General features: G+C 39.6%; 1 protein-coding gene across 2 annotated transcripts in view; it reads left to right on the forward strand.

Moving 5' to 3' along the window:
- FRZB (frizzled related protein) overlaps positions 1-11,515 on the forward strand; it is a 46,938-nt gene extending 35,423 nt beyond the window's left edge. For both annotated transcript variants that reach the window (XM_090045289.1, XM_090045288.1), the window contains 4 exons: positions 2,840-2,905; positions 5,309-5,513; positions 5,799-5,862; positions 10,045-11,515. In XM_090045289.1, the coding sequence (XP_089901415.1) occupies positions 2,840-2,905; positions 5,309-5,513; positions 5,799-5,862; positions 10,045-10,155 (446 nt within the window). In that variant the 3' untranslated portion in view covers positions 10,156-11,515. The remainder of the gene's footprint in view (positions 1-2,839; positions 2,906-5,308; positions 5,514-5,798; positions 5,863-10,044) is intronic.
- Positions 11,516-19,352: the final 7,837 nt, after the last annotated feature.

Raw genomic sequence — 19,352 nt, forward strand, 5'->3', positions numbered from 1 at the left:
CTCTTTTTCTCTTTCTGTGTGTGTGTGTGTGTGTGTGTGTGTGTGTGTGTATGTATGTATGTGCATGTGTGTGTATATTTGTGTATATATTTTTAAAGATAGCAAATTTACTCATGATTAGAGCAAATTACTCTTACATATATTGAACTGTTTGAAATATATACCAAACTCAGATTGTTTGATAGAATGAAGACCTGAATCAAAGTTCTTATGACTTAATGGGCGTGTCTACAAGAGATGCTTAACTTGAGATTAGAGCTAATTACTGCACAATAAGTATCACCATCTACACGTGCAGATGCTTATTGTGCAGTAATTTGCTCTAATCATGAGTATATTTGCACTCAGTTACTTACTGCGCAGTAGCACATATGTAGATGCCTGACTGGGAGCACATTTGCTCCTGATCATCTGGGCAGCAGTGTGTGGGAGATTGCTTCCTGCCCCTGGGAGCTGCCTGCTGCCAGGGCAGGCTCTGCCACCGTAACCTGGGTGGGGACAATGTCCCCTTGCACCTGCAACAGAGAGCTCCCAGCCCCTGCTCTGTGATCACAATCCTGGGGTCAGGGCTGGGAGATCCTTATCTCCCAGCCTAAGCTCCATGGTCATGGGGCTGTGGTTGAGAGAACCTTATGCCTCTGGGTCCCATGACCATAGTTTGGGCTGGGAGATAGGGATCCATGGTGCTAAGATTGCTGGCTTGGGCAACAAACCTGCTCTCACATCTCTGCACATGTAAACTGGATCCAGCCAGGGGCCATAGGTGGCAGATCCCTGACCTACAGCTAGCAAACACTGGGTTGTGCTTTATATACATATACCAAGTCAGTTCAACACGAAACAACATTGTGTCATAAAAACTGTAATTTCATCTCCATTCCACCAAACAGTTTAAGTTTCCTGACCAAACCCTATCTGCCATGAGATACAATTTATAGAGGTGCACCGATACATCGGTCCCATATTGGATTGGCACCAATATAAGGAAAATCGACTGTATTGGCAATTGGCTTTTTTTGCTGATGTGGCTAATAACGCCACCGATAAATGCCCCCTACATGCATGCAGCTGCAACGCAACACACAGTCGGCTAGGAGTGCAGCCTAGCAGCGTGGAGAGCAACTGGGTCCAGTTGGTAGGTCTGTTGTGAGGGAACGGGCATGGGGGGCAGATCAAGGCCCTTGTGGTGAGGGAAGGAGTGGGGCTAGGGCAGGGGTTGGGGCAGGTGCTGTACAGCTGGGCCAGGGCATGGGACAGAACCGTGATCAGCTCATTCAGGGGATGCAGGGCGGGGATGGTGGCTCCCGCTGCTACGCACACCCCCAGGAGGGCACAGGTGGTGTGTGTCCCCAGATCTGCACATGTGGCGAGGTTGGGCTGCCACTTTGGGCTGGGGCTAGGGTGGCGCTGGGCTTGTCCTGATGGGGCTAAGGCCCAGGCTGTGCTCAGGGCGGGCAGCAGTGGCACTCAGAGGGGGGCTGTGGCAAATTTTGGGGTGGCTGCAGCCCCCCCATAGTCTGCCTCCCAGCATTGCCAGCACCCACACTGAGCACAGTCCCGACCCAGCCCCAGCAGGAAAAGCCCGGCACAGCCGTGGCCCCAGCCCGCAGTGGCAGCCTGTCCTTGCCCTATGTACAGATCCAGAGGCACATGCCCCCCTTGCCCTTCCAGGGTGCATGGAGCAGCAGGAGTTCCTCCCCCACCTCCCAACCTCTGGGCAAGCTACTTGTGGATTTGTTCTGTGCCATGCCCTGGCTGTGCAGTGCCTGCCCCTCCCCAGCCCCAGCCCCACTCCCTCCCTCAATCTGCCCCCTCCCATCACGCCCCTTCCCTCACCCCCTCCCCCACAACAGAATACCAGCTGGATGCCACTGTTTGTGCTGCCCAGCTGCATATCGGAATTGGATCAGTATCAGCAGATATGGCTTATTAAAAATCAGCCATCGGTATCAGCCCCAAAATTCTCTTATTGGTTTCATAGTTTCATAGTTTCATAGTTGTTAGGGTCGGAAGGGACCTGAGCAGATCATCAAGTCCGACCCCCTGCCACGGGCGGGAGAATGCTGGGATCAATGCTGTTAACATGCCTTAAAGTTTCTCTCATAAATGAAGAGGGTAGTTTTATAGCTGGAATCTGTTTAAAGATCCTATTATTATATTTTTCTTTTTTTAATCTGAAACATTTTTGATGCACTGGCCCTTGCTTTCCCCATATCGATTTGTTCTGCTTCTGCTGCTATTTGTCACTGCTCATTTCTTCATTAATAATGTACAATCCCCTTTATTAGAAGTAAAATCATGAAAATGTACTGTCCTAATAATTTATTTTCTCTGAACAATCTGTTGGGGGAATCTTGGGAATTGCATAACTGTAGGTGCAAAATGGGACACACAATTCAGCCCATGTGGCAGAAGAGGCATGCCAGGCTCCTAACCTGCAGCTCCAGTGGTGCAACATGACACAAGAGAGGAACACAATTTAATGTTGAACTGATAGAAAACATAATACTTAGGCATTTCCAAATGAAATGTTTTGAATATTGTGCTTTTAAAAAAATCATGTATTTCACCTTTTCCTTCAGAACTGAAAAGAAAGCAAATGTGGAAATACCTGAATTGCCAGTAGGACCAAAAAAATGGTTTTTTGCATAATTCTGCTGTTTTTCTAATTGTCCTAAAACTGCTAATCTAACTATCAGTTTTTCTGTGTTTTTATGCATGGAAAAACTAAAGTAATTATTATGTGTTTTTATTTTTTTTTAATTATTTGGCAGAGTTGGAAAGTTTATCACTGAGCCTATGCCTTGTTCTTTCTCAACAAATTTGTTCTGTTTTGCAGAGCGCTGCAAATGCAAACCTATAAAAGCTACCCAGAAGACCTATCTTCGGAACAATTATAATTATGGTAAGGACAGCTGCATGGCCAGATATCAAATATTTAAAGAGGAAATAAAAGCTTTTCAGGAAACAAGAAACATATTAAATGGGACAGGAAAACGTTTGACAGAAATAGGCTATCCCTGATCACTAGTCAGACTTACTGTCTTGAGTTAAGTTATTAGTACTGATTACAAAAGTAAGATGCGAAGATAGTGTTTTTTTTCTAAAATCAAAACTTGTTGCCCTTACAAGAGGATGATGAATGGATGGCGTAATCTTTTAATAATAATATTTTAATTTTAGGAATTCAGTAAAGTTTAGTTTTTCAGATTAAAATGTTCTGTGAATGATTTTGATGTAATATTTCAGTGTTAACATACAAGCACAAGATGCTTGTTGCACAGTGCTACTGTTTTTCACTCTTGATGCCAGCTACATGGAGTGCCACTTTGTTGGATCCACAGGAGAAGTAAGAATTTATGCACTTAAATATAGTTCTAGTCTGAAAAGTTGCTTAACAGAAATGACATATTGGCTTTCTATGTTTGAAACCCTCTTTGATTTTCAGTTCAAATTGTCTTTTCTTACAAAAAGGACATTTTTACTAACCACTATCCCTGCAAACTCACTTTGGGATCTGACATTCAAGATGGATTCCTTGTTTCTCATGCATCATTGCCAGTAATGAGCATCTTGCTGGCCAAGTTATGTTGTCAGTAACATCTGCACAACCTGATGGTATCTATATTATGTTCTCAGTTGTCCAGATTGCCCTGTTCTTCAAATGTCTCCTGGGTCCAGTCTGTAGCTTTTATTCATACAAGTCTCCCTTAAACAGACTGACCTAATGAATACTATTTGCATAAGTAAAATATTTATGAGTAGAAATTGCACAATTGGGCCCTTGAGATATTAATGTGTGAGGACCTTGCTTGTCTGAGTTGCTACTGTTGTTCAATGAACTTAAGAAGATGATTTTGCATGACCAGGATCTTGGTTTGAAAGTAGCTTTTATTGAGCTTTCATTGAGTTTATAACTGCATGTGAGTATAATACCAAATTGGTATCAGACGAAGTGGTGTGAGATATGTTATCAGTAAAAGAAATTCTGTTAAAAGACATCAGTGTAGTATTGCTTTTAGTGAAATGGAACATAACTGCAGTTTTCTGCAGCAGCCAGTTGTTTTATTTGTTGATATGTTTGGTCAGTTTTGTGGTGTGAGTATTCTCCAATGGATAATGCACCTGCATGTGGTAGAGATTTACTGAGCCAGCAACTGCTGATTATGTGGGGGTGTTCTGGAAAGAACAAGGATCATTTTTATATTGTGTTACACTATTTTCTTCTTTTCTTTCTTTTGAATTTAAAGAACTTTGGAAATGCAGTTAAAGGAGGGCTGAAACAAAATGAGTTTTGTGTTCAAGTCTTAGGCGGTTTTAATAAAGTGTATGAGGTTGGGTAAAATTTGGGTGGTGAATGCAATATAATGTGGAACACTTGAGTATATGAAAAGTGGGGTTTTCTTGGTCAATGGATTTTCTCTCTCTTTCATTATTTCTTCCATTTTACCTTTTTGCACAGGTTGTAAGAAATTAAGAATCTGAGGAATTTGGGATCTAAAATGGAGAGGGATTCTGTGACTTGTGCTGTGCAAGATATAGTACTCCCTTGAGTATGACCTCTGGATTTACTCTGTATTTGCATGTGGTGTTAGTTCATTGGTCTCCATGACAGATCTGAAAAAAACTTTTCCCCTTGAAAGGCAACTTTCCCTACTATGCAACTGATGGGAGAATGAAGGGATCAGAGAAGAAACAATTAGGTCATTAGGTCAAGATCAGGAGCATTTGGAGTTCATAGGAAAAAAGGAGATTGGTGATGGGTCACTGGAGGGAGAAGAGAAAAGGGAAGGTCCTTTCACCCAATAGGGATAATGATACAATAAAGTTTTCAAGCATACTCTCAATTTTGTGAAAAGCTGAGGATGACAAATTAAGGGCAAGCTTATAGGGCAATCCATGCTGAAACGGAACAAGAAGGAAGCAGCTATAGTATAAGATGGCTGTAAAGGAGGCAATTATATAATTTATAAAACTTGGAATTGAAGATGCAGAGTTGAATACAAGATGGATGCTAAAAATAAACTCTGCAGAGCACAAGATAAATGTCCCACTGCCAAATCATTCCCTGCAAGCATATGTACATTACTCATAGCTATCCTGGACCACCTGAAAGTGTAATGTACTCATAGTAGAGAAGGAAGTGATAAAGAAAAGAAGTGGGGCTGGGAGACTGGGCAAAATCTTGCTAGAGTTCACATAAGCTTTTGATAAAGGAACGCACAAAAGAATAGTCCAGAAGGTCAGGAATGGGGGTGACCTGCATTATTTGCTTTTGTTAACTACACTCTTTGTTATATTTTCCCAGTCATTCGAGCTAAAGTGAAGGAGGTGAAGACTAAATGTCATGATGTCACTGCAGTTGTAGAAGTAAAGGAGATTCTAAAATCATCCTTGGTAAACATTCCTAGAGACACAGTTAACCTTTACACAAACTCTGGTTGTCTGTGCCCACCACTCAACACTAATGAAGAATATATCATAATGGGCTATGAAGATGAGGAACGCTCCAGGTAACTTTTTTCTCAGTGATTTAAAAGAAGTATTTTCTCTAGTCTATTCCCCAGCCCATGAAGCCTCATTTTGAATCTACCATTATTCTATCTAAGGAAAACTGGGCAGAATTCTTTTCAGGATTAATTATCAATGCCTGTTAATGGAATTAACTTATCACTGTTCGATATGAAAAGGATCTCTACCTGTCCCCTTAAGTAAATGCTTTTAGTTTTGTCTATGTTAACATGTACAGCATACACATGCCTTGATAATAAAATAACTGGTGTATTTGCAATGTGTAGGTTACTCTTGGTAGAAGGCTCCATAGCAGAAAAATGGAAGGATCGTCTTGGTAAAAAAGTAAAGGTAAGACAACATTTCATGATCCTATAATTAGGGACTTACCTAAGTTGCAGCAAGACAATGTGTTTTTCACACCCCACTAGCAGTGCACAGATCTGATTTCATGGCCATTTTGCAGAGACCACACCACTTGCCACTGATTGGCAGAGAGACCCTGGCAGCCCTGCCCCTTGGCACTGATTGGTGGAGGAAGCCATCACTCAGTCTGTCATTATTGTTTTCTTTGCCCCGCCCCTTGCCACTGATTGGCAGAGGGCACCTTCACCTACTGCTGCTTTTGTTTAGGTTGATTTCATGGGAAATTGCAGCCAATGCTGCTTTTCCCAGTGGACAAGGCTGTTTTTCACGGTTTCTGTGAAAGCCATGAAACCGCAATTTAGGTAGGTCCCTACCTATGATCATAACATTCAAAATAATATCTGACCCTTAATTTTAAGAGAGGAAAGAGAAAATAAAAGTACAAGATCCAATCCTTTGCTCATTAATTTGAGTAAATGTTTATTTAGCTAAATTCTGATTGTAGGGATAAAGATAGATTAATATAATTTAAATAAATGGAGCTACTCCAGATTTACACCAATATAGCAGTGAGTGAAACCTGGACCATTGATTTCAATAAGTAGGAGCAGCCAAATTCTGCATCTGCAGCTCTTATCCTATTCTTTGGGAATCTTGTACATTAAGCTAAAGGAAAAAGGTAGTTTTACAAATTTATTTTCATCTCATTTATGTGAGATATTTGAATGTTCTTATGAGAATCTAAGGTTAAACTTTTAGTTGTTGAATCTGCTAGTGGCAACTGACTTAAAATTTGACTTTATGTTCACAATATATTCTGTGCTGACCAGTGTTCTTACCTACACTGGTAGCTTCAGTTACCTTATTACTTGCTAGACTTAGGATAATATAGTAATTTGTATATCTGAAATGTTATTTTTTTAAAATACGGTATTATTCTTTAAATTACGTAGGATTGGTTTCTTGCTGCACTGTGAATGGAAAATACAAGAAGGGGATTTCATAGTTTACAGAAAAAAAGATAAATATATAGGAATTGGAGCAAACAAAAGCATGATACAGTCTCCATCTCAATATCTTTTAATTCTTGTACACCCACAAAATCATTGTCTCCCATTGACACAAAATCATGTGTCAGATCTTATGTCTGACACATAGCAAAGTACAAATGACCTTAGCAGTTTTACATGAGACATCATTTGACATGAAATATTTTTGTTCTAACCAATCGCATCAACATGTGGATTTGACTTAAATAAGATTGCCTACATCTTTCTGCTTCTTTCCCCATAATTTTCTTTAAAAGTTTTAATGGTAATTATTGGGAAAATAATATTCTCTACACACATGGAAATTCTTTTGGGTCTATGTGTCATTCATACTTCTTTTATGATATTGTGTAGGCTAACAGGATTGGGCAGTTTATTTAAATCATTGTTTTATCTGGTTTCATTCACAACTCCAGAACACAGAACAAACAACAGTGTGTTGCTGTTCTTCAGTACCACGTTAACTTCAAGTTTTTGGTACTAGTATTATTATTATTTTCTTGGCATGTGAAATTCTCCATCGCACCATTTTTTTTTCAAAGTGGAAATATACCATCATTTCAGGCATATCTTTCAACACCAGGAAACATTTTTTTCTCTACCTCTAGAATCTCACCTCTTTCCCACCTCAAAAGAAAATGGTGCCACAAAACTAATATTGCTGTGAATGACATAATGCAAATCACAAACCTAACAAAAAAGAAACAATGTTTCAAGCAATTATAGAATCCACTCTTTAGTTTCCTCAGGCCAAAGTAAAACATCAACAGGGTGGAAATGCTATGCTGAGAATCTTATACTATTCCTGCTCATTCTTCACAGTAATCTTCCCAAAAGCATCTCCAACTGCATTAGCTAGATTTATTCTGCTTTTGCCCTTGGTTGCTGCTGCTTGGAAGTATATCTCCCATTGCTCCATCCGCACAGTAGTTTGTGTATCATTAGCCAGACATGTGATTGCTTGTATTTGGGACCAGAGTGAAAAACATTGCATTTGAATCCTGTCTACTTCTTCTGAGGGGTTTTTTTCCCTTTTTGAATCAAGCCATTTTGAATCATTTGGGAGCTTTACAAACTTATATGCTCCAGTGGAAAAGTATAATAGTATCACACCTCATCCTGGATGTGAGGAGAGCCTGACCCTGTAATGTGCAGAGCTGCTTTCAACACCCATTGATCTCATTTGGAATTGGGCTGACTCAGTGCCTCCAGTGAACAGACCAGTAGTGACTTGTTGAAGCACGATGAAACCATTAGTGTGACTTCAATTACCTGTTAATGCTTGTTCTGCTGCAAAAGGTTATGATACAGTCCTGCTAGCTTCATTACCATTTGATTATACCACAAATACAGGCTCTTTTGGCCAGCTCTGCTTTTTTAAATACTTGATCCTTTTTCCATCCTGTTTTCCCAAAAATGTTCACAGGTGGCTTTACTTACATTCTATTTAAAAAAACTGTAAGGTACTTTCCTGCTTGATTCATCATCTCCCACTTTTGGCCAGTTTTTTCACATTATGTTAATATGGTCTCCTGGGCAGCCAACAGTTGTTTGATTAAATCTGTTTTTTTGGGTTTTTTTTAAAGTAGCATTAATAGCAAACCCCTTAAGCTAAAAAAATTTCTTATTTATGCTTCTAACAAGGCCTAAGGTCTCTGGTTCTACAAGTAAGGCATGTCCCTAATTTTATGCATCAACAGGGTGCATTCACATAACTCTGATGTTAGTGAGTCTACTTGAATGAATTCAGAACATCTGCAGGCTTGGGGTCAAGGCTACTAAAATCTTATTTGCTTTTTGTTGTGCAGTGTATCTCTCTTATTTGCATTTTTTTCAGTTTGTACAAGAAACTTTCACTTGCTGGTTCTTATGTCCTAGAACATCACTACAATTCTAAGTTGTAGCAGCTAGAAGGGAGTCTTAGGGTGAAGCTAATTTTTTTTCTTTCAAAATTCTCTATATTATAAATAATCTACCTGAAGCTCTCCTAAAGTCTTTGTTCTGTAAATTTTACACGTTTCTAACTGTGTAAAAACACATTGTGTATTTTTTAAGGCATGATCTCATGAGATGCTGAGGGCCCTCCACTGCTGGTGAGGGGCATCAACATCTCATAGGATTGGGCCCTGAGACTCTGAGCCTGTCAACTGATTCATGTGAGTAGACCAGTGCATCCACACAGAGCCCCATTAGGGGTTGTTTGTGGAAATCAGCTTGCAAAATTATGGCCTCAGAAGGGTACATCTTTATGAGATGCTGACTGTGCAGTAGCCTAATAATACTGCACAGTAGCACGTCATATCACAGACAGTGCTAATATGCTACTGCCCAGTATCATTAGGCTGCTGTGCAGTAGCATCACTTAAAAGACATTCACTGGCCCAACTGTGCAGTAAGCCCGGTTAATGTGTATTTATTTAGTATTTGCTTATACAAGTACTAAATACATGTGCAGTAACCACTGTGCCATACCATCTTGTGTAGATGTGCCCAGTAAGTAGCTAGCTTTTGAATCCTTAAAATGGCACATCCCTACTGAAAAATCCAGGTGAAGTAACAAGATTTAAGAAATAAAGTGTCACTTAGAACATGCAAACAAAGTCCTGATACACCTTGTAAATTATGGATTGGATAGGTAATCCTTCTGGTATATATCTCTAAGAGCTGTCCTGTTAAATCGTGTATTTACTTTTCCTCTATAAAGTCTTAAGCATTTTCTATGATAGCCACATATTATCCAACTGAACCTGAAAGCTGGCAAATTGCTTACAAGGGTTGTAATAAGGCTAGAATTCATGCCCACCCACCCCTGAGCTCCCGGTCTTTAGAGTTGGATTGGTGAGGGAGTGGCAGACTTCAGCACAGATCTGAAATTGAGCTCAGACTCATGCCTCTGGATCCATCATGAGATTCTTTAATTATTCTGACATCATTCCTTGGGAGGCCAAGATCTTTTAGAAATGTTGTTTTCTGGCATTTGATTATAATTTATGAACTAGTTTTATATAAATATGTTTCAGGAAAGTTTGAAGCACAATGCAATTGTACTTTCATTAAATATTTTTTCCTTCTGTTCTTTGTTTTATTTTTATTTTTTTAATTTTGTTTAAATGTTCAGCGCTGGGATCAGAAACTCCGTCATTCTGGAAAAAACAAAAATGAGCCTGGTCAAAGTGATTCTGCTCAAAAGTCTGGCAAGAATAATAATCCACGACAAACACGCAATTAAATGTGAAATGCTGGATGTAAAAAATCAATGGACAATATATTAAGACTTGCATTGTTGGAGCAAAGGAGAAATTGCACTATTGCACGTTATATTCTATTGTTTACTACAAAATCATGTTGTAGTTTGATATTAGTTTTATTTTCCCTTCTGTTTTCTGCTTTTTTGGTGTGTGCACCAACCCTGAAAATATATATATTTTATTTTGCTAATAACTGTGGAAGACTGCCTTAAGGAGATAAAAAAAAAAAAAAGCAGGACTGATGTTATCAGAAGCACCGCTTACTGTTTTATCATCTGAACCTTGCTTAGAAATTTATGGCACATGTAGGAATTGGATCTAACATAGGCCAGAATCTAAAAACATGACTTTAACTCAACTTCCCTGCCTCTGTCCCTTCTCATCACACACTTGATCATGGTTGTAGAAACCGTTTTGGTTTTTGTTTTGTCAAGTGTATAAAATTTAGTTTGAAATATAGTTGCCATATATACATACAAGTTAAAAATCATTCAGCATTTCTGGAGAAACAAATAGCAAAAAAAGAAAAATGTAGGGTTAGCCAAAAACACAGTAAAGAATTGCCGACAGGTTGAAAACCATAATTTAAATATATGACTTTTTGAAGTTAACATGAATTTTTGGGTCACTGTTAGAATTCACTTCATGAAAATACTAGTCAGCATTAAGGAAAGGGATCATTTTAAGATAACTGTTCTAACCTGTGCAGAGCTGTTAAATTTGCTTCCTCTCTAATAAACCACTTCTGTGAGTCTAAGTCTCAGTTCCAGCATTCACCATGACAAAAACCTACTGTGTGCTTATACACATGGACTTGTTTTTTAAATGCTTTTATTCTTGTGGGAAATGCTGTATAGTTCTGTTAACTCAGAACATAATTTACGGTATACTTACTCTCTTTTAAACTCAGTTCCTTTTTATTTTCTGCTGAGTTGTAAGAGTAGACTGTCTTACCAGGCCTGCTTCTCAGTACAGGTCTGCACTTTATCATTTCGATTTTGTGCTGTTATTCTGTTTCTGTGCCTACATAAACATCAGTGTTCAATGTTCAGTAAAGTACGTCTAATAAAAGAATTATGGTTGTCAACAGAGACCTTATCCTGACTTTTGCCCCAAATGCACATTTTTTATAAACCATGATGTATTATTGTCTGCAGTATGTGCCAGCAAAAAAGGCTTCATTACCCTCCTCTAACAGAATTCTTCAGAGCCAGTGCCAACAGTTTGAATACCCTGCCTCGCTCTCTCTTTTTAATTTTTTTTTAACTAGAATGATATAAGTAGAATACCAAGCTTCTGAGGTATGGTACACAGAAAATAAAACACATATATTGCAAACTATTACTGCGTTTTCAGTTGTAAATACTGTATATCCTTTCCTTTGGTATCTATATGTATCAAGGTTGCTTTTCATATGTAGGAAACAACACTGCAGTTTTTAGGTGGTTGAAAACAATCTATTGAAATACAATGTGAATAAAGTGATAAAAACATGGAAAGTGTTCCAAAATGTTCATTATAATGTCACGGAACAAAATTATTAACCAAGAGTTCCAGAGCTAAGCATCTGTTGTGCTGGATACTGTAAAACTACATAGAAAGACAGATTTCCTGTCTTGAAATTTCAACTTAATGTAAAAGTCTTGATGTAAATCGGGGGAGTGGATGCTTCGGGATCTGTGGATGCCTTCACAGAATCATGTGAGAAGCACGCTCTGGTGAGTGATATCTTTATTGGACCAACTGTACTGCTGGTATAGACATAGGCAAGCTTCCTGGTATCACAGTACCCATCATCAAGCCTCAAGTACTGTGATCCGGAAAGCTTGTCTATGTTTATACCACCCGTACAGTTGACCCAATAGAAGATATCATCCACAAGAATTCTTGCTTCTCAAATTTCTTCTGGACTATCACAGCAACAACATCACTTCATCATAAAGTCATGTAATTTGAAAGGACTCGAAAGTTTATCTAATCAAATCCTCTGCCCAGATGCAGCATGTTGCTCTTAAACCATTTCAAATAGATGCCTATTTACTGCATTTCTGAATATCTCACTGAAGAATATTCTACAGTTTCCACTGTCATAGTCTTACTATTCCTGCAGTTAGGAAATATTCAGAAGAAGGCAAAGTTCTTCCTGTGCCTTGTGGCCCATTATGCTTAAAGAACACCAATATTTATAGGCAACAGCACAAAAAGGTTATATAGCTAGCATCACATCCAGCTGCCTTTAACTTTCTAGCCCAGAAGCCCAGGTCACCATTTACAACTATCTTGATTAGGGGCATCCTTTTTCACAAGTAGTGAGCAAAGCTTAAACTCATACTTCTGGAGCATCAGTGAAGCTTCTTACCCAATCTGGCACCATCTCCTATGGTCAAGAGTTTAGTCATGGGATATCAAGACTTTTGTGTTGAACTAGCTGGTTTGAAGCTAGCTGATTTAATGTTAACTGAATATTACAAGTAGCATTGGCCAAGAAATAGTTGGAAGGGCTTCAATCAGGTAATTGTTTGAAAAGCTCCTGTCTCTATTCCAGTCTTGGTTCTGGTAGTTCAGAAGTACATAGAGGACAGAAATCCCCCCCATTCAGATTTTAAGTAACTTTGAATAGAGTACAGAGAAAAGGGGTATAGAGAAGTAAAGGGAATAGTCGTAGCTTTACCACACAAACTTGCTCTTGTATATTTTCAGGCCCTGGATCCCTGGTAGCTGAAAATTTGGTTTTGTTTCACCTGTTGGGTTGCATCATGGAAAGCAGTTGGGAAAGGGGTGGATTTTCATGTTATCCCTATTAACCTCAGCTGTTCCTCAGAAGTTAATAAAGAGGATAAGAAGGAGCTATTCTCCCTGTCTTCCAGGATAGTACAGGGATTGAGAATTATAGTTGTTCCTGTTTCTTCTAAGGTATGCTTTAAGGGGAAGGACCCACCCATCTAAGAAGACAGGTCCTACAGAGAGGTAAGAGCTTGTAAGTGGCTTGTGGCTAGATAAGAAGGTTTCAATAAAGATAACTAGAGAAGGGTACAGTAAATATTTGGTTGTTGAGCACCTTGATCTCTGTTCATGTTCAGCCAAGACTATGGTTATTACTTCATAAGCAAGTTATGTGCAAGTTTTTCAATACTTCTGAACATATTGGTGGTTAGTTATAAAATTATCCACTGAGACCTCAAAACAATGTTGCTCCTGTACCAATTGAGGCTATCTACCATATCTGAAAGAGAGCAGGGTCCATAGGGTAACTTGTTGCTTTGGATGTTGGTGGTATCCTGAGCAGGATCTTGCCAGATAAGGACAGTAGCAGTTTATTTGCAGCTTTTTGGCTGAAAAGTATCTTAATACATGCTATTTAAATCTATGTATGAGTTCTCTTAGGAGAAGGCCGCTTTTTTATACTCACCTAGAAGAAACGGGCTGTGATTGTTAGCATGCTGTCTGCAGGGAGGAGTTCTTCTGAAGTTAAAGAGCAGAAATTCAGGCATGCTGAGGCTCTTGTAGCTTCTGAACTTCCACAGTCCTAGTAAGAGCTCTGATTCCTTCCCTTCCATTGGAAGAGAATAACTACCCGTGTGCTAAAGGGAGTTGATTCTTAATTTTCTCTTCCTTCTCACCTATCAAACTCCACAGTAATACAAAAGGTATGTACTATCTTGTTTTAGCATTGCTTTCTTCTCTGAAGTAGAACCACTTTAGGGCCAGCCAGGCTTGGTTTCACTGAAGTTTGAAGCAGGGTTTGTCTGTGATGATTACAGATGTTAAACTGTTAAATTTTATTTTTTCTGTTCACCTTGCACAATTCAATGAGAAAGAAAACAGATCATATTACAAAAGGACAAACAAGTACAGATGGACTGAATAAGCTGACAAAAATGCATGTGACAGCCAACTTGGCCCATGTATTAACTGTGGATACCATGTGTATTTTACTGTGCCACATGCACACACACACTTATGATTCAATGCTGTGGGATGCATAGACTGATGGATAGAAATCATGACTTTACCACATCTGTATTTTATTATTTTAGGGAGCAAATATGCACCTAAAATCCCTGTAGCTAATTAGTAAGACATTGCTTATCATAAGGCAGCATTTCCTATTGTAACAGGAACAGCAAATGAGAGAGTATGAGGAGCAAACCTGTTAGAATCACCTTTCACAAGCCTAACTTGGTTTCTGGTTTTGACTGATTTTTAATTGTGTATAGAAAACTTGTATGTCTTAGCACTGCATCTATTAGCAATAACATGAAAATAGTGACTAGGTTTAATTTTTGTCTGGATGTTGCTACAGATTTAGTCCTGCTTCCAATAAAATCAATAGATGTCAGGTCCATTTAAAGACCGAGGGTCTCAGATTTCCTATTTTGCTTATAATGTCCACATATTGTAAAATCTAGATGCACAATGCTAGGAGGGTGCTGTCAATATAAGGGTAAAATCAATATTTAAAAATGCAGAGTGAGATTTCAAAGAACAAGAAAATATTTTACACTGGTATGCTTTAACCTGACCGAGGCTATATTTTTATAAGATTTGAGTGAACCAAGCCTAAGGAAATATCGCCAGAAGCTCAGACTGATGAGCAGGTAAAACCTTTCCATTCTGACTTACAGCCTGGATATATATTGTGCATCCTCTGAGGAAATGGAGTGCCTAAGCTCTACTAATGGGGAAGATGTGATTTGTTATAATAATAACAATGGGGTACATGGTACTGTACTGACCTAGAAGATATTGACCCCAAAGAGTTTCTAGTTGAACTTATGGAGGAAAAGGTTGAAAGAGAGAACACAAAACACTGGGAAAGTAATACAGCTGTGAAGGTTTAAGACCTGGTATAGATTTCTCAGACATTCCAGTTTTCCTTTACTGAGCTGAAATAATTTCAAAAACATTCACAACACTAGTACAAGGTATTCTCCATACATAGAGTAATACCGATAGTCTAAATGATTAGGCAGGAAGTCAGGACTTTTGAGTTCTGTTCCTAGCTCTCTTGCAAATTTTCTATATGACAGACAGCTTAAGGAACACCATTATAAACTTGTAATTTGTTACAATTCCTTCCAGTTGGGCAATGTTGCATGGTAACATTTGGTAAATGCTGATTCTGACAACCCTTGTATTGTTAAATGTCCCCTCTCCTTTTATAATTTACAAATCTGTACAAAAAAACCAAAAAACTGAGCTCAAGGATAAAAGAGAGAGCAAAAATATGCAAACACATGAAATGTAGTTGTCTTTACTGATAATAACCTACTGGTCTGTACACTTAAGACCAGATTCCTGATTATTCATTCACCCACATAATAAGACCAGGAAATAGGCAAAAAAGAAAGTCAAATTTCTGTTTCATTCATAATGCCTCTGGCTTAATTGCACTGAAACTGATAAATAGTAAAAACCTCCTTGGCTTCATATTGAATAAAATCAGGCCCTGATTCTCAATCTGCTCTTGATTTGTCTGTCTTTCTATGAACAAATCCTTTGTTCCCATCAGGATTCCTGAGAGAAATGTATTTGTCCACCCCAGCTGACCTGTAACCTTGCTGGATTTCAATCCCATTCCTCTGAGCATTACATTAACTAGTACATAATTCTTCCCACGCTTCCTAACTGCTGGAGAGTTTCAGGCTATATTCCAACTTCGGAGCCATCTGATATGATGTTTTCCAGATATGTAGTAAGTCTCAATTTCCAGCTTGCAGTGTAGAAATTAGTGGAGATATGAAATATGTGAGCTTTTTATAAAAAGGTTGCTTTCTTAAAGAGAAGCTTCCATATTGCTGTGAAACGCAATAGATGAGGAGTCGGACAGTTGGGAAGTCCTAAATTCTAAACCTGACTCTTCCAGTAATTTCCTGTGTAGTCTTGAGCAAGTCACTTCAGCTCTCTGCCTCCATTTTTGCATCAGTAAAATGGGGATAATATGTATTGGATAATGTTTAGACAGCTTGCTTTAGTTAAAGCTTGAGCAGCTATTTGAACTTGCACAGTGCCAAGTATGTGCTAAATAGTTTTAATTTGCATAAAGTTCATTCATTCTGAAAAAAGTCTTAGTTACATTAAGGAATGGCTATGTAATGCCAAGTATTTTCCAAATTGACTGACGCCATTGGCTTATGGCACCTTTTAACATTCTTCAGAATCCTAAGAATTGAAAATATCACATAGTCATAGACCAAGGGTTGACAACATGTGGGCTGGAGCGGGCCACAGGGCTTTGCCTGTGCCCATGCCTATACTGGGGCTGAGCACGGAGAATGAGGGCATGCGAAGCTGTGCCTGTAACACCGCTTCTGTCTGGTTGCTCTTCCCTTTCCTACCTCCCCAGAGGTTGTGGTGCAAACACTGCCTCCAGCCACTGTGGAGCTGTTCTGGGGCCGAATAGCTGAATTAAGACTACTCGTGCCAATTTCATGTGCTCCTTTCTGCATTATGAAACAATATTTAATCATTTGATTATTGTTGTTGTTGTTTTATTATTTGCTTCACCCTCCTAATTCATTGCCCTCCTCACAAATTGAATCCAGACTGGGCAGTAAATCTGGACTGGGCAGCAAATGAAGCTGTTGTCAACTAGCTGCTGTCTTATTTTTGGAGAAATTGAAAAGTATGTTGATAGTGAATCCGGAAGGGAGCAACAGAAGATGTGGCCTCTCAGTAGCATCTCATTCTTGAGATCTCAGTTCTGTATTCATTCTTGCATAGAGTTCCTATGTGACTCTGAGTAAGGCACTTAATGTGAATGTTTTCAATTTGGCCATAATTGTTATGTTCATTTTCTGGGGACCCGTGAGTCACCTGGGGTCAAACTGGCAGAAGTGCTGAGCTCTTGCAAGTTGAAAATGATCAGGGCTGTCCTTTGAACACACATTTCCAAGTATTAGAACATGCTAAATTCTCTGAAAAGTCAAGTTGTTGGTATCTCAAGTCAGGTCCTCAAAATTAGTAGGTACTCTTGACAATTTCAGTTTTGATCCTTGTTACTCAGTTGGAAAATAAGAGCATTACCAGCTGGTTGTGTTGTATGAAATTAATGTTTGTGAGGCACATGGATGCTTCAAGAATAACTGTAATCAGGGCAGGATGTGGATTACGAGCATTAAAGAGGCCTACAGATGGAGGTTGAACATGGGTAATATTAAGAACTGTTGAATAACTGTCTGTTCCCTGAATGAGGCAGGGGCCCTATGGGACAAAACAGCATGTTGCCGTTTAACTAAAACCAATACCATAATGTATATGCACAGGGGACTCAAACCAGGGTTGCATGGATTACCTCAATTCCAGCACTTCCAAACTTTTTTAAGCGCTTCATTGTGCAAATTTATAGAGTCCTTTAATAGAGTTCTTATGTATAATTGCCCAGATTAAAAAAGTACAAGGAGGGATCCCCTCCTCCCCCCACCCTGAAATTCCACTGTCTGGAATTGTGTTGACACCCATATGGTTCATCAGCAGGTGGCTATGCAGATGTATGCCACATCGGCTAAGAGAATAAATGCCAGCAAAAACAAGTCGTTTATTCTCACTTTGGACCAACTTTTGAGTGGGATCCAATGTGGTCTTTGGCAGTAAAGTTCAGAGATGAGACTGACAGCAGAAGAGTGGTGGGACCCAAATTTCTTGGGTTCTATTCCAGGGTCTGGAGTAACATGTGCTCTAATAACGTGCACACACTTCCCATATGTCCTCCAAGCCTTAGCCTCTCCAGGCTCTTGCTGTCCCAGTCATGTTTCTCTCTTTTCCCTACCACCGGTTCTAGTTACAGTTTCAAACCGCAATCTAAAACTCCCTGTCTAGCAAGTCTCAACATCCTGTCCTTGACTTCATTATCTTAATCATTTTCTTTTCACAGCAAATCCATGTTCTTTCCTCTGTCAGAAATTTAATCTTCCTCTTCCCCAGACTCGTAGGCCCTGTCTTCTTGTCTGGCCAGTTCTAATCTCCCAGCTATGGGATCCTAACCTGACAATCTCAATCTAGTCTTATTTTCTGTTTGCAACCTCCTTGCCCAGCCAGTCCATTCACCTCCTCTATAGCTCTTGTCTGATCTGTCCTTCCCACCCTCATTACTATTCTTTGCTGTGCGTCACTTCTAATCTTCTCCCCATCATCTCCCATGTTCTCCTGCCCTTCCAGCTCCCTGTCCAAGTGTCTCTGTCTCCCACCTCCGCTGTTTGTGTACCAGTTTACCCCACTTTCCTCCACAGCCTTCCCCCGTGCCTGCCCCAGGGCCATGTGAACCAGGCTTGCATTCTTCCACATGCTGTCTAAGCATCAGAGCTGGTTTCCTTGCTCGTAGTCTTTGTGACCAGTTTTAGTAGCTTATAGCAACTGCCTTTGTTCCATCTCTGGAGAATATTCAGTGTTCTGAATCTTCTAAGAATTTAGCAGTCAAGCTGTAACGAATCTCAATGGACCATGTGCAAATGGAGATTTTGTTTGTTTGGGTTTTTTGCTTTTCTTTTCCCCCTAAGATATTACTTGGCCAGATATGGGCATTACCTCGCAGGTATAGTATCCCTGACACTGTCAAATTTCAAGTGCCAGCCACAGGGAGGTGCTAAACCTTCTCAGTGAAAAAAAAATGTTCTCGATGTTAAAAATGACAATACACTTTCCCCTTAATCTTGCACTTAGAAATGGCTGAGCTATTCTTGGTGAAATTTTCCAAAGATTTCAACCTTTGACAAGTACTCAGCATAATATTTAGTCTAAGTAGCTAGACCTTGGCAATCATGAACAATTTAAAAGTAGGGCATGGAAATAAGGGATGTGTAACTTTTTAAGCATAGAAGTGATACCAGCTCCTCACAACGTGCAGACAGGAGTGACAATTTTTGCTTGATCTGGCCCCTGAAAGCCCTCAACAGCTGTCACCAAACAGAAGTGCACAGTTGCAAAGTGCTTTAAAAGGGCCTGATCCATCCCATAAAAATCAGAACCCTCATTGCATGAGGGTTCAGATGAAGATGCTTCAAAACATAGCATTTTCAGTAACTTATGTTTGCCTGCCTCCCACCCTTGGAGCTGTTTTCAGAATGGAAGGGGAGAAAAAAAGTGGGGGCTGTTCAGTTTGGGGATTTTTCAGCTGTCACTGGGGGGTGGGATAGGTGGGTTGGAGCTCCCCATGAGGTGGGGGGGACTCAAATCCACCCAC

Source organism: Crocodylus siamensis, chromosome 4 (assembly GCF_052110815.1).
Source record: "Crocodylus siamensis isolate JL-2025a chromosome 4, ASM5211081v1, whole genome shotgun sequence".
In the NCBI taxonomy this organism is placed as follows: Eukaryota; Metazoa; Chordata; order Crocodylia; family Crocodylidae; genus Crocodylus; species Crocodylus siamensis.